The sequence below is a fragment of the Arvicola amphibius genome, chromosome 11, assembly GCF_903992535.2.
Source record: "Arvicola amphibius chromosome 11, mArvAmp1.2, whole genome shotgun sequence".
NCBI lineage: Eukaryota > Metazoa > Chordata > Mammalia > Rodentia > Cricetidae > Arvicola > Arvicola amphibius.
In genome coordinates, this window is record NC_052057.2 from 89,725,229 (window position 1) to 89,742,959 (window position 17,731).

At 40.2% G+C, this 17,731-nt stretch overlaps 1 protein-coding gene across 2 annotated transcripts in view; it reads right to left on the reverse strand.

The window, feature by feature from the left end:
• Positions 1-4,353: 4,353 nt before the first annotated feature.
• The window catches only part of Cfap206 (cilia and flagella associated protein 206), a 46,830-nt gene continuing 33,452 nt past the window's right edge, over positions 4,354-17,731 (reverse strand). For both annotated transcript variants that reach the window (XM_038348246.1, XM_038348247.1), the window contains exons 12-13: positions 8,351-8,494; positions 4,354-4,584 (exon numbers count right to left, since the gene is read on the reverse strand). In XM_038348246.1, the coding sequence (XP_038204174.1) occupies positions 4,354-4,584; positions 8,351-8,494 (375 nt within the window). The remainder of the gene's footprint in view (positions 4,585-8,350; positions 8,495-17,731) is intronic.

A 17,731-nucleotide genomic window follows, 5' to 3' on the forward strand; every position in this document is an offset into this window, starting at 1 on the left:
CTCACCTGAAGCAACTATTGAAACAGAAGCATCCATGACAAAGATCCTCAGGGCATTGGGTGTGGCAGGCTTTCTTGAACTGCCAGTCCCCAAATCATGAATTAGAGACTTTATTATTAATTATGAATGCTCAGCTTTAGCTTAGGCTTGTTTTTAGTAAGTTTTTCCCCCCCGAGGCTCATTTACCTCATCTACGTACTATCTATCTATCCTGCTTTCCTGCTTCCTCTGTGTCTGGCTGACTGAATCCTGGATGGCTGGCTGGCTCCCCATTTTCTCTCTGCACACCAGCCCTGCCTACCTCTCCTCTGCCTAGTTATTGGCCATTCAGCTTTTTATTAGAACAATCAGGTGCCTTAGGCATGCAAGGTAACACATCTTTACATAGTTAAGCAAATGAAGAATAAACAAAAGCACCACACCTTTACATAGTTAAGCAAAAGCAGCATTAAACAATTGCAACACATCTTTATATAGTTAAACAATTATTCTGCAACACAAAAAATACAATACATCATTACAGGATTAAACAAATCTTCTATTCCACAACAATTGGACATTAGACATCAATCAATGGTGCTGAAAGACAAAAATGAAGTCAAGCTTGCTCACCCCCTGGCAGTGTTTGTAGGCTGTATCACAGAAGCCAGCCCCATCTAAACCTAAAGTCTCTGTGGTCTAAGGAGATAGAGCTTCAGGCCCCAGGTAGAGATGCCAATGGCTCTGGAGCTTGCAGAGCAAGAACAACCCTGAGCCATGGAGAGCTTCAAGTCAGAACTTAAATGACAGCTTGCTTACTGGAGTGTGGATGACCCCAAAGCAGCAGCACCAGAGTCTTCTCCAGCACAAAGGATGACATCACCATGTCCACATATTCAGTTAATGCTTTTTTAACCTTCCCTAGCCTATACCCTTTAGCATCTCCCCAGACCAAGAGATGCAATTAGGGCAGAAAATAATGTACTTTATTATTAGCTAGTTATTCTGTTGATATTCAACTTGTCCAATTATAGGCCTTGTAAGTCTTCACCTTTTTAAATTCTGTATCAGCTCTGTGAAGAATTTTTATTTTTGACAACAAAAAGTTCCAAACGAATCTTGAACATGTGTTTGTTTTTGTTTCCTGTCCTAATGAACATTACTTAAAGAGACCATGACTCGTGGTGAACAATATTATGTATGTGTATACATACATACAGACAGACACACATGCATGCACATGTACAATGACCACAAGATAGTGAATAAAATACTATTGAATAGGCCATTTTTGTTGTATTTTTTTGGCTCACAAATCATACTACTGAATCCTATCTTTTTGTTTTGTTTTGTTTTTCAAGACAGGGCTTCTCTGTGTAGCACTAGCTGTCCTGGAACTCAGTCTGTAGACCAGGCTGACCTTGAATTTAGAGATCCACCTGCCTCTGCCTTCTGAGTTATTGTCCCATGCTAATGAGAAAACATGAGTGCCACAGGGTTCATGAGATGTCTCTAGAAGCAAATGAAAGACATATTTACGGACTGTTAAGGAAGGATAAGTTTACACACTACAGTCATTTTTTCAGTAGACTGAGAGCTAGACTGTAGGTAGAGAATGTTGTAGAGCAGTTTCCTTTGAATTGAAACATTGTGGGTAGGGAGAGCTTGCTTTCAGGAGACTCAAGAGGTAAACAAAAGGTCACACATCTGGGAGAACAGAAAAGGGAAATATTCTCCAGGATCCCTCCCCAGCCATATAAAAAAGGGTAAACAACAGACTTGGGTAGGAGACTCTAACCAGCCCAATGGCAGGGAGAAGGAATGCTTCAGACTGTTGAGGTTTCTATGTAGCTTTGGAGTCTGTCCTGGAAGTCACAGAGATCCGCCCACCTCTGCCTCGTGAGCTGCCTGCAAGCTGGGCAAGAGCTCCAGGATTGCAGCTTTCATGAGTGATGCTGGGTGGGCTGTCCGGTGACGTGATATAGCTGTTTCTGAGTTTGCTCCTGTTCTTTGTGAGTAACCCCTGGCTCATATTTTTGTTAGCAATCCCTAATCATGACTTCACCAAATAGAATAGGACTGCAATATTTTTTCCTTGATCTGTTTATTTCTATTTCTGTTTAAGCATGGGACATTGTGAAGTCTACAAAGTCCATAATATAGTAGATATTATATCACTATGTTACAAAGGAATTATATAATTTCTATTCAGATTGGCCATAAAAGTGTGAACTTAAAGGAAAAAAGTGTGTAGATGTATGGCTAAAAGTTTAAGGGGTTATTAAGTTCAAATATGGTAGGTATAGAATAACTTGTTAAATATTGCAATGTTGATAGTATACAGTTAGCAATAAAGAATATCTGTGCAAAGGTTGGTAAAAATGGCTCAGTGGTATAGCGACTTGCTACACAAACCTGGCAGCCTGAATTTGAACCCCAGAACCCACATAAAAAGAGAAGACAATAACCAACTCCACAAAAGTTGTCCTCTGACCTCCACTGCTGGGAAACAAACTCAGGTCATTTGCAAAAACAGAACTAGCTCTTAAATGCTGGGCCCTCTCCCTCCCCGACCCAAGACCCAAGTGAGTCTTTGATACTAAAAGTTTGGCTTTTGAAGTTACTTAGTGTTTTTATTCATTAGTCCATTCTAACCTCAGTTCTAAGATAACTCCAGTTCTAAGATAATGGTGGCTTATGTTTATGAATATGAATGAAGGCTAACTGAAAAGGAAAACCAAAACTCACAATCCTGAATCCTTAAAGTTTACTAAGTTCTGTGATGACCCAACCTCATCCTGTCATCCATGCCTTGTCTTCACAGCCAGCCTGTCACTAACATCATTTTAAAACTTCAGGCATAAAAATCATGACAAGGTATGTTTGAAGTTCACTTTTTTATAGCACCTGTGGAAAATGGATTTCAAGATATATTCATGCTATCAATAATATTTAACCTAGACAGAAAACAAATTCCATCAGCACGTTCTTGCTGCTGTTTTTCCCTTGGAAGACTGATTGGCTCCTAGGTTCCATCATTGCTCCGCTGTCACCCCATTCCTAGGGTGACATCCTTATCTGAGAGAAGGAAGGGACCCATGTTATCTTTTCACAAGCTCTGGTAGATACCCAAGGATTGTCAAAGAACTGGGTATTGGAGTGTCTAGCTTTGTCCAAAAGAAAGTAGAAGTGTTGGCTTTTGACCTTCAGAGGCAACACGGCAGGAATCTCACCTCCGTGGGTCATACAAGAAACCTGGTTCAAGGGAAGAGTGAAGTGGGCTCAGTCAAGCCCAAGGGGGCATGGTTGGCGAGTGTCACATACTGCCCCCTGGCTAGGAGCACTACGGAAAACGCAAATCAGAGAGATCAGCTTTTTTTTTTTAATCTGAGACAGGCTCTCATATGGTATGTTGGCCACATGTTTGCTATTATGTCCAATGACAACTTTGAATTTGTGACCTTCCTGCCACCACCATCCAAACGCTAAGATGACATCTGTGTGTCACCCACCATATACAGTTTCTGCAGTGCTGGTAACTGAACCCACGGCTATGTGCATGGTAGACAAATAGTCTACCAACTAAGCCATATGCCTCCCATCCAAAAAGAAAAAGAAGAAAATTACCTGTGCAGATAAAAATAAATATAAATGTATGTAAATGATCCTCCTTCTCCTAGTTCTTCTGCTAGTAATTCACAGAAACCCAAACACAACTGTTTATGAGCCAAATATGGCTGAGGGGGAGTCTGAAGTGGAAGGGCTCTATGCTTCAGGCTTTGGGTTAGACAATAGACAACTTGAAAGGACCAAGCTGGAATGCCAGCCAGTGTTAGCAGATATTCTGATTTTTTTTCCCTAAAGGAATGTGAAATTTAGGTATAAATATCAAATCTCCAGGTTTTAAAAGGCATAATGTGGATGCTGGCTGTAATTGTTCCAGATTGCAAGGCTTATTATATAGAAATCGGTGTCATCCTTGAAGAGCTAATGACAGAAAGTGTTGTGTTTCAGAGCAAATGTTCATGTTTAACATTTTGTAGGATTTTAGAGGTAGCCTCTATTCTGGTGATAAATCATTTCACACTGTTAATAAAGCTGGCATGACACTTTCATTCTCAATGCTGCTGAACTTTTTCTAAAAGACAAAACAAACAAATGGACAGCATTTTATTTATCATTTTAATAGAATGAGAAATGTGCTACAGAGATGCTTCGAGATCTGTATAGCAGTCAGGCGAGATATGGGGCTCTAATACACATTCACGCAAACACTGACTATGTCAGCCCACAAAATCAGCTATGTACAGGTAGAGCACTTGGAACTCTTTTCCATGCTTACTATTCAGGATCAGCTTCCTTTAAAATTCCATCCTAGGTTTCATCCACCGCTCTGGTTAGGTTTATCTTTACCCCATAGGTTGTTTTGCTTGGTCCCCCACGAAGCCCAGCTATGAAGATCTGGGGCCTGGGCACTCCAGTGCTGCCTTCTCTCTTGGACTGGCTGCTAACGCTTTTCAGAGGGTACACCTGTGAGCTGTTATCTCTTCTCATGTGACTAAGGTCAGTTTGGACAGAGTGAGTAATTTTCTGGCGTAAATTAGCCTATATAGAAGAAGAAAATTGGGATTAATATCTCTCTAAAAATAATATTTAAAAAAATTATCAAGGGTTTTAGTTAATGTTTACCTATTATTTTCACATTCTACAAATAAACATTACATTTTCTATTGTGATGATGATGGTGGTGGTGATGATGGTGATGGTGACAATGGTGGTGATGATGACAGTGATGGTGATCACAATGGTGGTGATGGTGGTGGTGGTGGTGGTGGTGATGATAGTGATGGTGGTGTTGGTGATGGTGGTGGTGATGATGGTGGTGGTGGTGATGGTGGCAGTGATGGAGGTGGTGGTGATGGTGGTGGTGATGGAAGTGGTGGTGGTGATGGTGGTGATGGTGATGGTGGTGATGGTGGTGGTGATGATAGTGGTGGTGGTGGTGGTGGTGGTGGTGGTGGTGGTGGTGGTGGTGATGGTGGTGGTGGTGGTGGTGGTGATGATAGTGGTGGTGGTGGTGGTGGTGGTGGTGGTGGTGGTGGTGGTGATGATAGTGGTGGTGGTGGTGATGATAGTGGTGGTGGTGAGTACAATAAGTATGAGGATATGTATGACATGATCACAGGCATGTGTGTGCCATGGTGTGCAGGTGGGAGTCAGAAGCTCCTGGTGTTAATTCTTTCCTTCTGTGGTAGGTTCTGGGGACTGAACTTAGCAGCTTTCATGGCAACTTTCTAAATTATCCTGATGGACCAAATATCTCATTTTTTTCTATAAAACTGAAACACTACAAAATCAAGAACAGAATAAAAAATTAAGAATTCCTTATGAAGTGGGAAAACATGTGAAATGCTGCGAATGAGGCTAAAGAAAGGTGCACAATATTGAGTTACAGTGATCTCAGCTATGACTGTAAATGACCTTATGATTGCTTTAATATTAAACTTTAAGATTTGTAGAACTTTGACTTTTTAAAATCATACTTGTCTAAGATTTATAGTGAATTTTTAACATGAGCTTTACCCTATGCTGTTACTATTAAAATCTGTCTTCAGGTTATACAATTTTAGTTTTGTTTACTCTCTTTTTGGATAACTAGTAAACATGAGTATAAACAGATGGCACAGGCCAGAAACCATGGGAGATAAGGACTGGAAGGCGTAACTCAGTGGTCACTGGGTTGAATGGCACATGGAAAGCCCTGATTTCATCCTCAGCCCCACAAGGAGATGGAAGAGCATAAGAACTAATAAGATGTTGGAACAGGGTAAGAAAATGCGGTAGTGGGTACCAGAGCAGATGAATGAAGGAGGACAGACCTAAATATTTCAGAGTTTGGACCATCAAGAATCCAAATCTTTTCCCTACAACTGCCCAGCATATAGTCTACATTAATAAGACTTTATCTTTTCATGATTTCTGGTAGCATAATTTTACTATTCCAAGAGCCTTGTTATATAAACAAATATTTTTGTGCTGGGCTTGGAATCAGAGACTCCTACATGCTAGGCAAGTGCTCCACCACCAACTTGTACCCCTAGCCCAGGTCAAGCAATTTCTTACACTGTCCATTATAAGACATTCTGAAAGATGCATGAACTTGTCAATAGAAAGCATCAGTGCACAGCGAGACCCTAAAATACTTTGTATCCTTTGCCTTGAGATCTTTCAGGGTGCTGTCCCACCAATGTTGGTGCGTTTATATCTTGTTTAAATCCCCATCCTCTTTCTGCTCAACCCACCTTGGGCATTAAAAGATCTGCCTTAACACACTTTACATTCTCAATTAATTCTAAATGGGTTAGTACCCTTCTGAGTAACAGCCAAATGTTGGCTGATGAGAAGTTCCCCACATATATCTTTGTTGCTACATCAGTCAGCTCAGTTAGCTTCTGGTAAGCATCATGGCCCCACCTCCCACTCAAGTAGGCATGATGTGGGGTGCCCTTCTGTATATTTGTTGCTTTTACTGGTTGATGAATAAAACTGTTGTGGCCAATGGCTTAGCAGAGCAAAGCCAGGTGGAAAATCTTAACAGAGATAGAAAGAGTAGGTGGAGTCAGAGAGACACCATGTAGCAGCCAAGGGAGAAGGACACATGGGAACCTTAGGAACCTTACCGGTAGGCCACAACCTTGTGGCGATACTCAGATTAATAGAAATGGGTTAATTTAAGATGTAAAAGCTAGCCAATAAGAAGCTAGAGCTAATGGGTGAAGCAGTGTTGCAATTAATATGGTTTCTGTGTGATTATTCGGGTCTTGGGCGGCCAGGAAATGAAAGAGCAGCCTCCGCCTACATAGGCACACTGGGATTGCAGCTGTTTGTGCCACTGAGGCCAACTTTTATGCTTTTATATAGGTTTGGGGCACCCAGTCTCAGGTCTTTAGGCTTGTGAAACAAGAGTCTTCTCCTACTGGGAAGCCATCTCCACAGTTCTCCTTGCCTGCATTTTAAGATTGTCATGCAAACTTTCTGTTCTTACTGAACATTCTTTGTTTACTTCACACATAATTTCAGAAGAATGGTGGATGCAATAAATGAAGGCTACAGACATAAATGGTTTTTATCACACATATGCTATAAATCCTCTCTCCTTTGCTTTTGTTGGGTATTCTGTGGTTGCTATGAGAAAGGTAACTCATAAGGTAATGTTCTTATCCCCCACATTGTTATTCAGCAAAGGACCCTGCTATACTAAATGATACTAATACATTAAACATCTGTTGTCTTAAATACAAGGTGTTGAAAAAAGAATAAGAAGCAAGTGAGGAATTCTGCTGGGCAGGACATGGACGAGAGCTTCAAAGACAGGCTCTAAGGGTTGGCATGTTATTATTAAAGTGACCCAGAATCCACAGGATGAAAGCATTATGTCTAAGAGAATGGAAAAGGCACATGGTACACACTGTAATCCCAACACTCAGGAGGCTGAGGTTAGACCAAGAACATGTTGAATTCCAGGTCAACCTGGGCTACACAGCACAAACCTATCGTAAAGGGGTACAACATCTAAGATTTGACAAAAAAAAAAAAAAAGGTTTTTTAAAAAAAAGAAGTGGGAGGAATTGTTTTCTGATATAGTGGTTTAACTTGGGACTGCTAGGCAAGTGCTCTACCACTAAGCTATGTATGTAGCCCTTAATATACAATACAACACACACACACACACACAAATCTTTAGCATAGGTTCTTTCTAAATTGTTTAAGCTGCCCATGAACTCACCCTTTAACCCTTTAACTTAGGCAGGGCTCAGACTTCTGAGTAGTTGGAAGAACATCCTGACACTATCCAGAACTGAAGAAAAGGTATTCTTTTATATTATATTTGAGATTTAGTCTGTTTTTATTTATGTGTATGCATCTGTGTACATGTGTTTGAGGGATGGCCAAAGGCCAGAAGAGAGTGTCAGATACCCTGGGGCTGGCAACATGAGCTGCCCAAGCGGGTGCCTGCAAATGAACCTAGGTCCTCTATAAGAATGACAAGTGGCCTTAACCACTCAGCCATTGCTCCAGCCCGGAAAGCAGTTTCCAGACTAGGAAGTAAACAGTAAACCATCATTAGTACCTGGCTGGTGTTACTAGAGAGTGGGTTCATGCTTCCATATTTTCATACAGGTTTAAAGTTAGAAAACAACCTTACAATTTATGAAGCCAGCAAGTTATAAATTATGCTAATTACTTTTCTATCAGCAGAGAACTGTGTAGAACTTATTACTTTTATATAAACAATTGAACTTACCAACTGTATGGGCCACAATACCAAAATTCCCCACCTTTGAACAATTTAGAAGATACTGTTACAAACCAGTCTTATAGCTTTTCTTCTTAATTCCCATTCATTCCACTCATATGATCTCACGGTAGTTGGCGGCAATATGTGTGTATCGGTCTGCGTGCTATTTTCACACTTTGTAATTGGTTTTATATAATGCTTGTCAACATCTCTCATCTAAAGAAATGGAAGTTTGTAATTAGTACTTATAAAAATTAAGCAGTATATATAGATAACTGAAATGATTTAGCTAAAACTGCCAAAAGACTAGCAAAGTATTTTTGGAACTTTGTAAATGCCAGCAAAGGAAAGCTTGTAATCAGCAAGCCAAACGCAGATGTGTTCCTGCATAGTCTGGCTTCACTCATGACCCTGTGAACCTGTTGTGGGAGGGTATTTTAGAAGGGAAATACATTGCTCATTACCAAATATGCAAATGTCTTTCCCCACTCTTCACCATTGGTAGTATAAGTGGAAATAGAAAGTATAACTAGCAATTAAGTATTAGCTATAAATTCCATATGTTTAACCCTCCCTAGGATGTGATTTGAACTTGAACTTTGTATTCATATATTTATTTAAATATATTGGTTTTCTCCAAGGACACCTGATATTAAGTATTAATAATTACAGGCTAAGGAACAATTGATTATGCTGTGTTTGGTGTTGTTGGAGATAGATAGAGGGACATTCAAGCCATAGTAAAAAGGAGGAAAACGACAGTAACTTCCTATAACTAAGGTGATCAATACCACTAAATACAGATTATAATTTCTTATGGCATGGGGAGGGGGTATGGAAAAGCATAATGAAAAGATAATTAACACTACTGTACAATAGAAGTAAATGGTAATTAACTATGACAGTAAGGAAGGCAGTGGGAGAAACCCCACTTGCATAGGTAACTGAAGAGAAGCTGTGGATTAAATAAGCACAAAGGAAAACCAAACCCAGGTGCACAGAGAAAAATATGTTTCAATAGAAAATTAAGCGTTGTCTCCAGCGTATGTCACCTCTTTGGTGACATAAGTCTAACCTTGCACTGTCTAGCCATCTTGCATCTCTGAGCTGCATCTAACGGAGTAAGGAGAGGTAGTTTGGTCTACACACATGGAGTCTGTCTAGCTGCTCTTTCCCTCTGTGGGAAACACAATGCATTTGTCTTTACTTGCACATTTATTTGAATATTTTGGATGCATAAGTGTGTCTGTAAGAATTCTTCCTCTTTTTGGTGTGGAAGGGTTTGACACAGGGTCACATCCTGCAACCCAGGCTGGCTTCAGACTTGCAGTCCTCCAGCTTTGGCCTCCCAAGTTCCGGGATTCTAGGAGTGTGCCACCACTCCAAGCTTAGGATGGTCCTCACCCCAAGGCAGGGCTTTTCTGTAGCCTGTCCTGTAACTAGCTGCTGTAGACCAGGCTGGCCTTGAACTCACAAAGATCCTCCTGCCTCTGCCTCCTGAGTGCTGGGATTAAAGGCGTGTAACACCATCACCCAGCTCTGGGATTTTCTTTTAAAGCGGTGGTAAATCTACAATTCCCTCTGACTGATGAATTGATTATACTTTAACACATATTCATTTTTATATCTCCATGAGAATCGTAATTTTATGCATTTAAAAAATTATCTTTCTATAAAAGGAGATCTGGGCAAGTAAAACAAGTCTGGAACCAGGGTATGAACTTATTGTGTTCTGACACTGAGAAGTCATGGCTGGGAATTAGCAGTAAAAGGAAAAAACAAAAACAATAAAAAAAAACTCTATAGGCCGGGCGGTGGTGGCGCACGCCTTTAATCCCAGCACTCGGGAGGCAGAGGCAGGCAGATCTCTGTGAGTTCGAGACCAGCCTGGTCTACAAGAGCTAGTTCCAGGACAGGCTCCAAAGCCACAGAGAAACCCTGTCTCGAAAAACCAAAAAAAAAAAAAACAAAACAAAACAAAAAAAAACTCTATATATCTTGAATGCCAGGCCAAGATAAAAAAAAAAAAAGAAATTCAAAACTCACAGCAAAATGGCAAATGACATTTTTCTAACTTAAAATTTTTATTAAAATTTTCCTTTCATAAATTTTTGAGCAACTGGTTCCTGCCATATTTTTTCTAAATTAGAATTTTGTATAATATATTTCATTGAGCACAAAATTACATATGGTAGCCACTTGGGAGGCAGAGGCAGGTAGATTTCCGTGAGTTCAAGGCCAGCCTGGTCTACAAAGTGAGTTTCAGGACATGCTCCAAAGCTACACAGAGGAAGCCCTGTCTCGAAATACCAAAAAAGAAAAATTACGTATGTTAATCTTAAGATAACAATTTTGATAATAGTCACATACACGCATGCACTCACACACATACACACACACACACACACACACACACACACACACATTGATATCCAGGAAATGACTGGGAATTTTGAGATCCACTGACTTGAAAAAATTAAGTTGATGATAACTTCAAGAATGAACATATCGATTTATTTAGGGCCACAAATAGCTTCAAGGCTTTTTATGATAATGCTCATAACTCCAAAATTTTATATATATACATATATATGTGAATATAAATACATCTATATTTATAAACTTTTTTAAAGATTTTTTTGTAGCATTATTAATAAAAACCCAGAGACAGATATTATGGTTCAACCTAAAGGTCAGAAAAGCAAAACAGCCAGCCACGGGCTCTTATCTTTACCTCAGTCCAAAATGGCCATCCTGCCTCCAGGAATCTCAGCATGAGACTATGTGTAACAACTGTCTCCTCCCATCTTTATATTCCTCTCTAGTGCTGGGATTAAAGGCGAGCATCACTACAGCCCGGTTTCTATGGCAAACTAGTGTGGCTACTGGGATTAAAGGTGCGTGTCACCACAGCCTGGTCCGTTTGAGTCTCTGGTCTTCAGGCAAGCTTTACTTATTAAAATACAAATGAAATATCACTACATTTCCCCTTTTGTCTAAAATAAAAAGGCTATAACTAATATAAGAAAAACTGTTCAGTAACTATATATATATATATATATACAGGCATTTTATTTTAATATATTTTTAGTTGTATTTGTGTGCATGTGAGGCAGTGTGGGGGGTGCAAAACACATCTTATTGAGCATTGCATGAGTGCAGTGCCTGAGGAGGCCAGAAGAGGACGTTGGATCTCTTGAAACTGGGGCTGCGTGCAATACTGAGCTGCCAGACACAGGTGCCGGGAAACAAACCCAAGCCCTCTGCAAGAGCGAACAGTAAGTGTTCTGAACTGCTGAGCGACCTCTCTAGTTCCTTTACGGTTTCTTTAAATCTGAAAAACTCATACACATGTTTGTAAGAGAGAAAAACACATTTGAAAATGTCACATGAAAGCTCAAACAAAAAATAGATACAAATAATAAATTGGAATTCAAATGAAAACTGTCCTACGTGAGCAAGCTAACAAACAACTTTAAGCTAAAGAAAGATGCCAGAGGGAATTAGAAATACTTTGAACCATGAGGAGAATGGCTGTGTTTAAAAGCATGTGGCCTATAACTTAATAATAAATGAATATAAATGCAGTTTATACATGTCCAAAGCACAAGAATTAATGAGACAAGCTGTAATGGAAGGAAGCCAAAAAACGAGTAAAAGAAAATAAAGGAAAGCCAGGCGGTGGTGGCGCACGCCTCTAATCCCAGAACTCAGGAGGCAGAGGCAAGCGGATCTCTGAGTTCGAGACCAGCCTGGTCTACAAGAGCTAGTTCCAGGACAGGCAACAAAGCTACAGAGAAACCCTGTCTTGAAAAATACCCCCCAAAAAAGAAAAGAAAATAGAGGAAGTACATGAGGGAAGTGATACAGACTGTAGCCTGAGCTGGGAAATGGAAGCCACTGTGGTACAGGGCTGACAGTTCTCTAAGAAAAGGCAGAGAAAACAGTCTAATGCAAGTAAAAGTAAATAGTAAGTATAATTAAATAAGACAGAACTTGGCAAGATGAATCAAAATAGAGAGAGGCTAAAGTACGTAATGCATGGAATTGCAAAGTAGCGTCCTGGGTGGAGAGGCAGGGGATCGCTTGTTTCAGGAAGCAGGGGCTACGTGAGACCCTCTCACAAAACAATACAAACACAAAGGGCAGCAGAAAGGCTGGACATGCTCGCACACATCTTTAATCCCTGCATTTGGGGGACAGAGACAGGACAGGTCTCTGTGAGTTAAAGGCCAACCTGTTTTATGTAGCACGTTTCAGGACATCCAAGGCTACCGAATGAGACCATGTTTCAAAAACCAAAACCAACCAAAATGGTCTGAAGGCAATAGATCAGGTAGAGACTAAACCAGTTAGGGAAGACTATCATGAAACCTTCATGAAAATAATTTGAATAAATTCCTAGGAAAATACAGCTCATTAAATCTGATACAAAAATAAGTAGAATATTGTACCCGAAAAACACCTTAATATTAAATTAGTAATAGGAATATACATTAAATGTAATAAAACTGGGCAAAGTTAGCTCAGTCTTAGGTAAAGTTGGTTAATCTTATAGGTAAATTAACATATAGTAATTTATATATGGGCAGATTATGGAGTAAAAGCTGAATCATTTCTCACCAGATGTAAAAAAACATTTTATATCATTTCAGCAAATGACTTTTTAACCTGACAAAATCCGGGGTGGGGAAATATCCTCCAACAAACCACATCATGGCATGGAAAAGTACTCCAGGAAGACAACAGCACCTACTTTAACCACTTCTAGGCAGCCCGTCCTCAGGCTGCTTGTCAATGTAGTATAGCAAGAAGAGAAAACGATGACGTGTAAGATAAATACAGGCTCGCACAACATGGCCCATAACACGACCGAGCCTCTGCTCCGTTCCCTAGCTGGGCAATGACTGCAGTGCATCAACAGCCTTTGTTTTCCTTGTTTCCAGTCTAGCTTTTACCTGCACTAAAAAATCTGGGGCATTTTATTAATTCTTAATTTAAAAATGAAGGGAAGGAGATTTGCTGAGCTGATGCCAGCCCAGGGCAATACACTTGCCAGGTGTCCCTTAAACACTAGAGGATGTTTGCAGAGTTCGAGCAGAATACTGCCTCCCATTCTAACAGGTATTTCCTGCTATGTCACATTCTTCACATTTCTATTCTGGGAGAAGGTCCAATTAGAAACATATAAACAACTGTTCTTTGTCCAGTGGAATAAAAGGCATTAACAGATTGGTATCTGATGCATTATGTGTTTTGTAATCAAAGCTGTAACTGTATGTATGGCTAAGAATAAAGACCCTGCACTCTGCTTCCCAAATAAGCTGTGTCCTTACTGGTCTCCATTTTGATGGTGTCCATGGTCCCCTTCACCCCAACTCTTCACAGAGTAAGGAACAAGAATAAGGCTGATTAAGAAAAATGAAGAAGCTGGGCAGTGGTGGTGCACACCTCTAATCCCAGCACTCAGGAGGCAAAGGCAAGCATATCTTTGTGAATTGGAGGCCATCCTGGTCTACAGAGTGAGTTCCAGAACAGTCAGGGGTGCACAGAGAAACCTGTCTTGAAAAACAAGAAAGAGAGAGAGAGAGAGAGAGAGAGAGAGAGAGAGAGAGAGAGAGAGAGAGAGAGAGGGGAAAGAAAGAAAGAAAGAAAGAAAGAAAGAAAGAAAGAAAGAAAGAAAAGGGAAGAAGGAAGGAAGGAAAGAAGGGAAAAACAAAAAAAGAGGAAAAAGAAAATGGGAAAACAGAATATACACAGGTAATTGTGGTCCCCCTCCCCCATTGTGAACCTAGAACAGTCTAGAATCATCTGGGAAGGCAGTTTTGATGAAGACTGCTCTCAATCGGGTTGGCCTGTAGGTTTCTCTGTGGATGATTGACAAGGTTAATTGAATCAGGACGATGTCCCACTCTGGGTGGCTCCATTACTTATAAGAGAGATCCTGACCTGTGTAAGAGTGGAGGAAGTGAACTCAGTATTAGCGTGTGTGAATAGAAGTTCCTGGAACACCTTCCATTGATCCTTCTTTTCTAATTAACTGAGCCACACTTAAATGATTCTGCAGAATTTGAAATATTACTAGTTCAGAGCCAAGTTACCTCATGCCTTCTTCAGCCCTCTTAATAAGCATTTATTGCCCCCATCTACATGTGAGCTAACATCTTTGTGGTAGTTAATTAGGTAAAGTTGATGGGATGTACAAGCAGATACCTCTCACCCACCAAAAGCAGAACATCATCAGATCCCGTGTGGGGCCCACAGCAGAGACCCCCCCTTCTTTTCTTTAGTCCACCAGCTGCTTTCTACCAATGTGTTTGAAAAATGCTTCATTTACCAATCTCTTTGGAACATGGACTTTAGGGTAGCCTAAATCTGTATCCCTAGACCATGGTCACTCATAGTTGGCTTCTAGATAAACTATCTCTTACTCCCTTTTAGACAGGGGTTCTGTTTTGTGTCAACATCTATGACGCAGAATTTAGTGTCACAGGAACAGGCTACTGGAGGCGTCACCCAGGTGCCTACAAGGTACTGACAGTATGGACCTCTCTGCCCAAACCCTCTTGCGTTATCTCCTTGGGTGGGTTTGGGGGAGTTCTTTCTGGGCTCTTTGAGATCTTTCTTGGTTTATTTGAGAGTTCATTTGTTTATTCTGAACTGGATTCTTAAGGATCCTGTTCGGTAGATAAATATTGCTTCTTTTCTGGTTTGCTTTCTAAGTGTTTGGTGTAAGGAATCTATTTTGTTTGCTGTGCTGGCATCTGGGTTTCTAACCAGATGTTGTTTTTTGTTGTTGTTGTTTTTGGTTTTTTTTCTTTTAGACCTCTAAAGGCATTTTAGGTTGTTAAGCTTGCTAGCAGTTTCCCCCCTCCATATCTAATCTAAAGAAGGGAAGAAAGTTTTTTGCGGGGGAGCAACCCCAAATAGATATTTGGTACTCCACTGGTTTTATGTTTGATCAGTGTATAATTCAGCTTCCAAGTGTAAAACAATAAAAAATGTAACTGTAGATAAGCTGACTTTGTGTTTCCCTTTATGGGGAATATTTATTATCTCTAAGTTGGTTTGTTTTGTTCACTAAACTAAAAGTCAAAGGCAATAATTTTTTTTAAAAAATCACAAATAGGCAGCCTGCTTGAATTGGAATATAAAATCATACATATAAAATGATACAATTGTTAATTTACAAAAATTAATGAAAGCGTCAAAAACTATATGTGTTAAGAAGAGGTATTAAATGTTTTTAATTTAAAAGTTTTAGAGGGGAAATCAGAACTAGAGGCAACTCTGAAAACAACCCCTTTTCTCTGATCTTGTCTTTCCCTCCTTTACCTCCCTAACAGAGCAAATCTATGTCAATGGAAAAGATTGTCATGACCTATTTTAAGAGGACATGAGGAGAGGAAAGATATTCCCTGCTATATGAAAAATCCTCTTTTGTAAAGGGCACTTTCTCTTGGGAGTCTAATCCACACTTTGATGCCTATTTTCCCCTTAAGCAGCACTCCCTTAACCCCCGTGCTTAAGCCTGTAGGAAAGTGTCTTTATTATACCAAGTTATCTAAAAATTCTTTATAGCATCTATACTTTTATGCATCTATGGCTTTTGTCAACTTGATATAAGCTAAAGCCATCTAGGAAGAGGAAACCTCAACTGAGCAAATGCCACCATCAGATTGGCCTGTAGGAAAGTCAATGGGACATTTTCTTGTACTGAATGATGTGGGTTGTGCCACTCCTGGGCAGATGGTCATAAGCTGCATAAGAAAGCAAGCTAAGCAGACAACAATGAGGACCCTAAGAGGGACTTACATAGATCTAATCTACATGGGAAGTAGAAAAAGACAAGATCTCCTGAGTAAATTGGGAGCATGGGGACCTTGGGAGAGGGTTGAAGGGGAAGGGAGAGGCAGGGAGAGGCAGGGAGAGGCAGGGAGAAAAATGTAGAGCTCAATAAAAATTAATAAAAATTTTAGAAAAAAGAAAAAAGAAAGCAAGCTAAGCAAGCATGGGTAGCAAGTCAGTAAGCAGCGTTCCTCCACGGACTCTACTTCAGTTCCTGCCTCAGCTTCTCTGATGGTGGGAGTAAGCCAAATACATGCTTTCCTCCCAAAATATTGTTTTTGGTCAGTGTTTTATCAAAGCAATAGAAAGTAAACTAAAACAGTATTGAAGTCACAAATCCTAATTTGTCCTGAGTTGAGGAACTCCACAGGTAACTAAAGATGACTACGTGGAGCTGTCTCTGCTCCCTCATTCCTGACAGCCCTTGAGGCTCGTGCTGAGCCCTATCATGAGACACTGTTAACAAGCTCCCCACAATGTCATCTGACTTGTGTACAGTGCTAAACACAGCTTGCATGTTACCTTGGGTTCTGTTCTGATGGCTGAGCAATTCTCTAGACTCATCTATACCCCAGCCCTGGGTCAGATTAAACAGGACACAGCTTTTCTTGAGGGAGGCATCATTATAAAGGGGCAGATACCCCAGATGTTCTCAGCCATTCTCTTGGCTCCAAGAGAATACCCCCAAAACACAATGATAAAACTATTTATCCAAAGCAGGATATTCTGGATCCAAGGCAGCACTTGAAGAATAGTTGTTTCTATACTTCCTTTTAACCTGAAGTCTTAAGCATGCTCTGGGTTTCTCTGCTTTCTTCCCGTTAAGCTAATAGCTTAGCCACAGGAGCTCAGCCAGCATCCACCCTCTGTGGTATTCTGAAGAAGGGGCTAACTTACATAAAAGGTCATAATAGGTAACTTTAAACTCTATATGGCCTCACTTTATGTTGTATATCACTGTCTTTGAACTCTACACTAGACCGAAGCATTTCTGATCCATGGGCCTCTAGGGATGCCTAGAGGGGAAAACACCACCCAAGTGTACATAATGACAAAAGTCTGGCTGTATAGGACAGGAAAGAATTTCTAACCCAAGGTAAGAGACAGGCCAGCACTTCCAGATCTAGGAAGGGAATTAAATTCCAGATTCATGTTGGGCCAGTTAAATGATGCCTGACCCAAGACACTACAATGCTTCCCTTTCTTTTTCTACTGTACATAAGCAAGCATTAGAAATATAATCTAGCATCACTATAAATTAGCTTTGACCTAAAATAACATTTGAAAAGGCATTTCCTCAGCTGGACATGGTAGTCCATACCTTTAATGCCAGCATTCAGTAGGCATAGACAGGTAGATCTCTTTAACTTTGAGACCATCCTACTACACATAATGAGACCCTGTCTCATAAATAAATAAATATAAAAAGAAGAGATATTTTCTTTCTTCTTTATTTATTTATTGCTTGTTTGTGATGAGGGCTTGTTTTGTTGACCAGGCTAGCCTCAGAACTGCAGAGATCTACCTGCCTTCCAAGTGCTGGGATTAAAGGCATACACCACTGTTCCTAGCCAAAAAAAAAAAAAAGACTTTTTCATCAGCAAA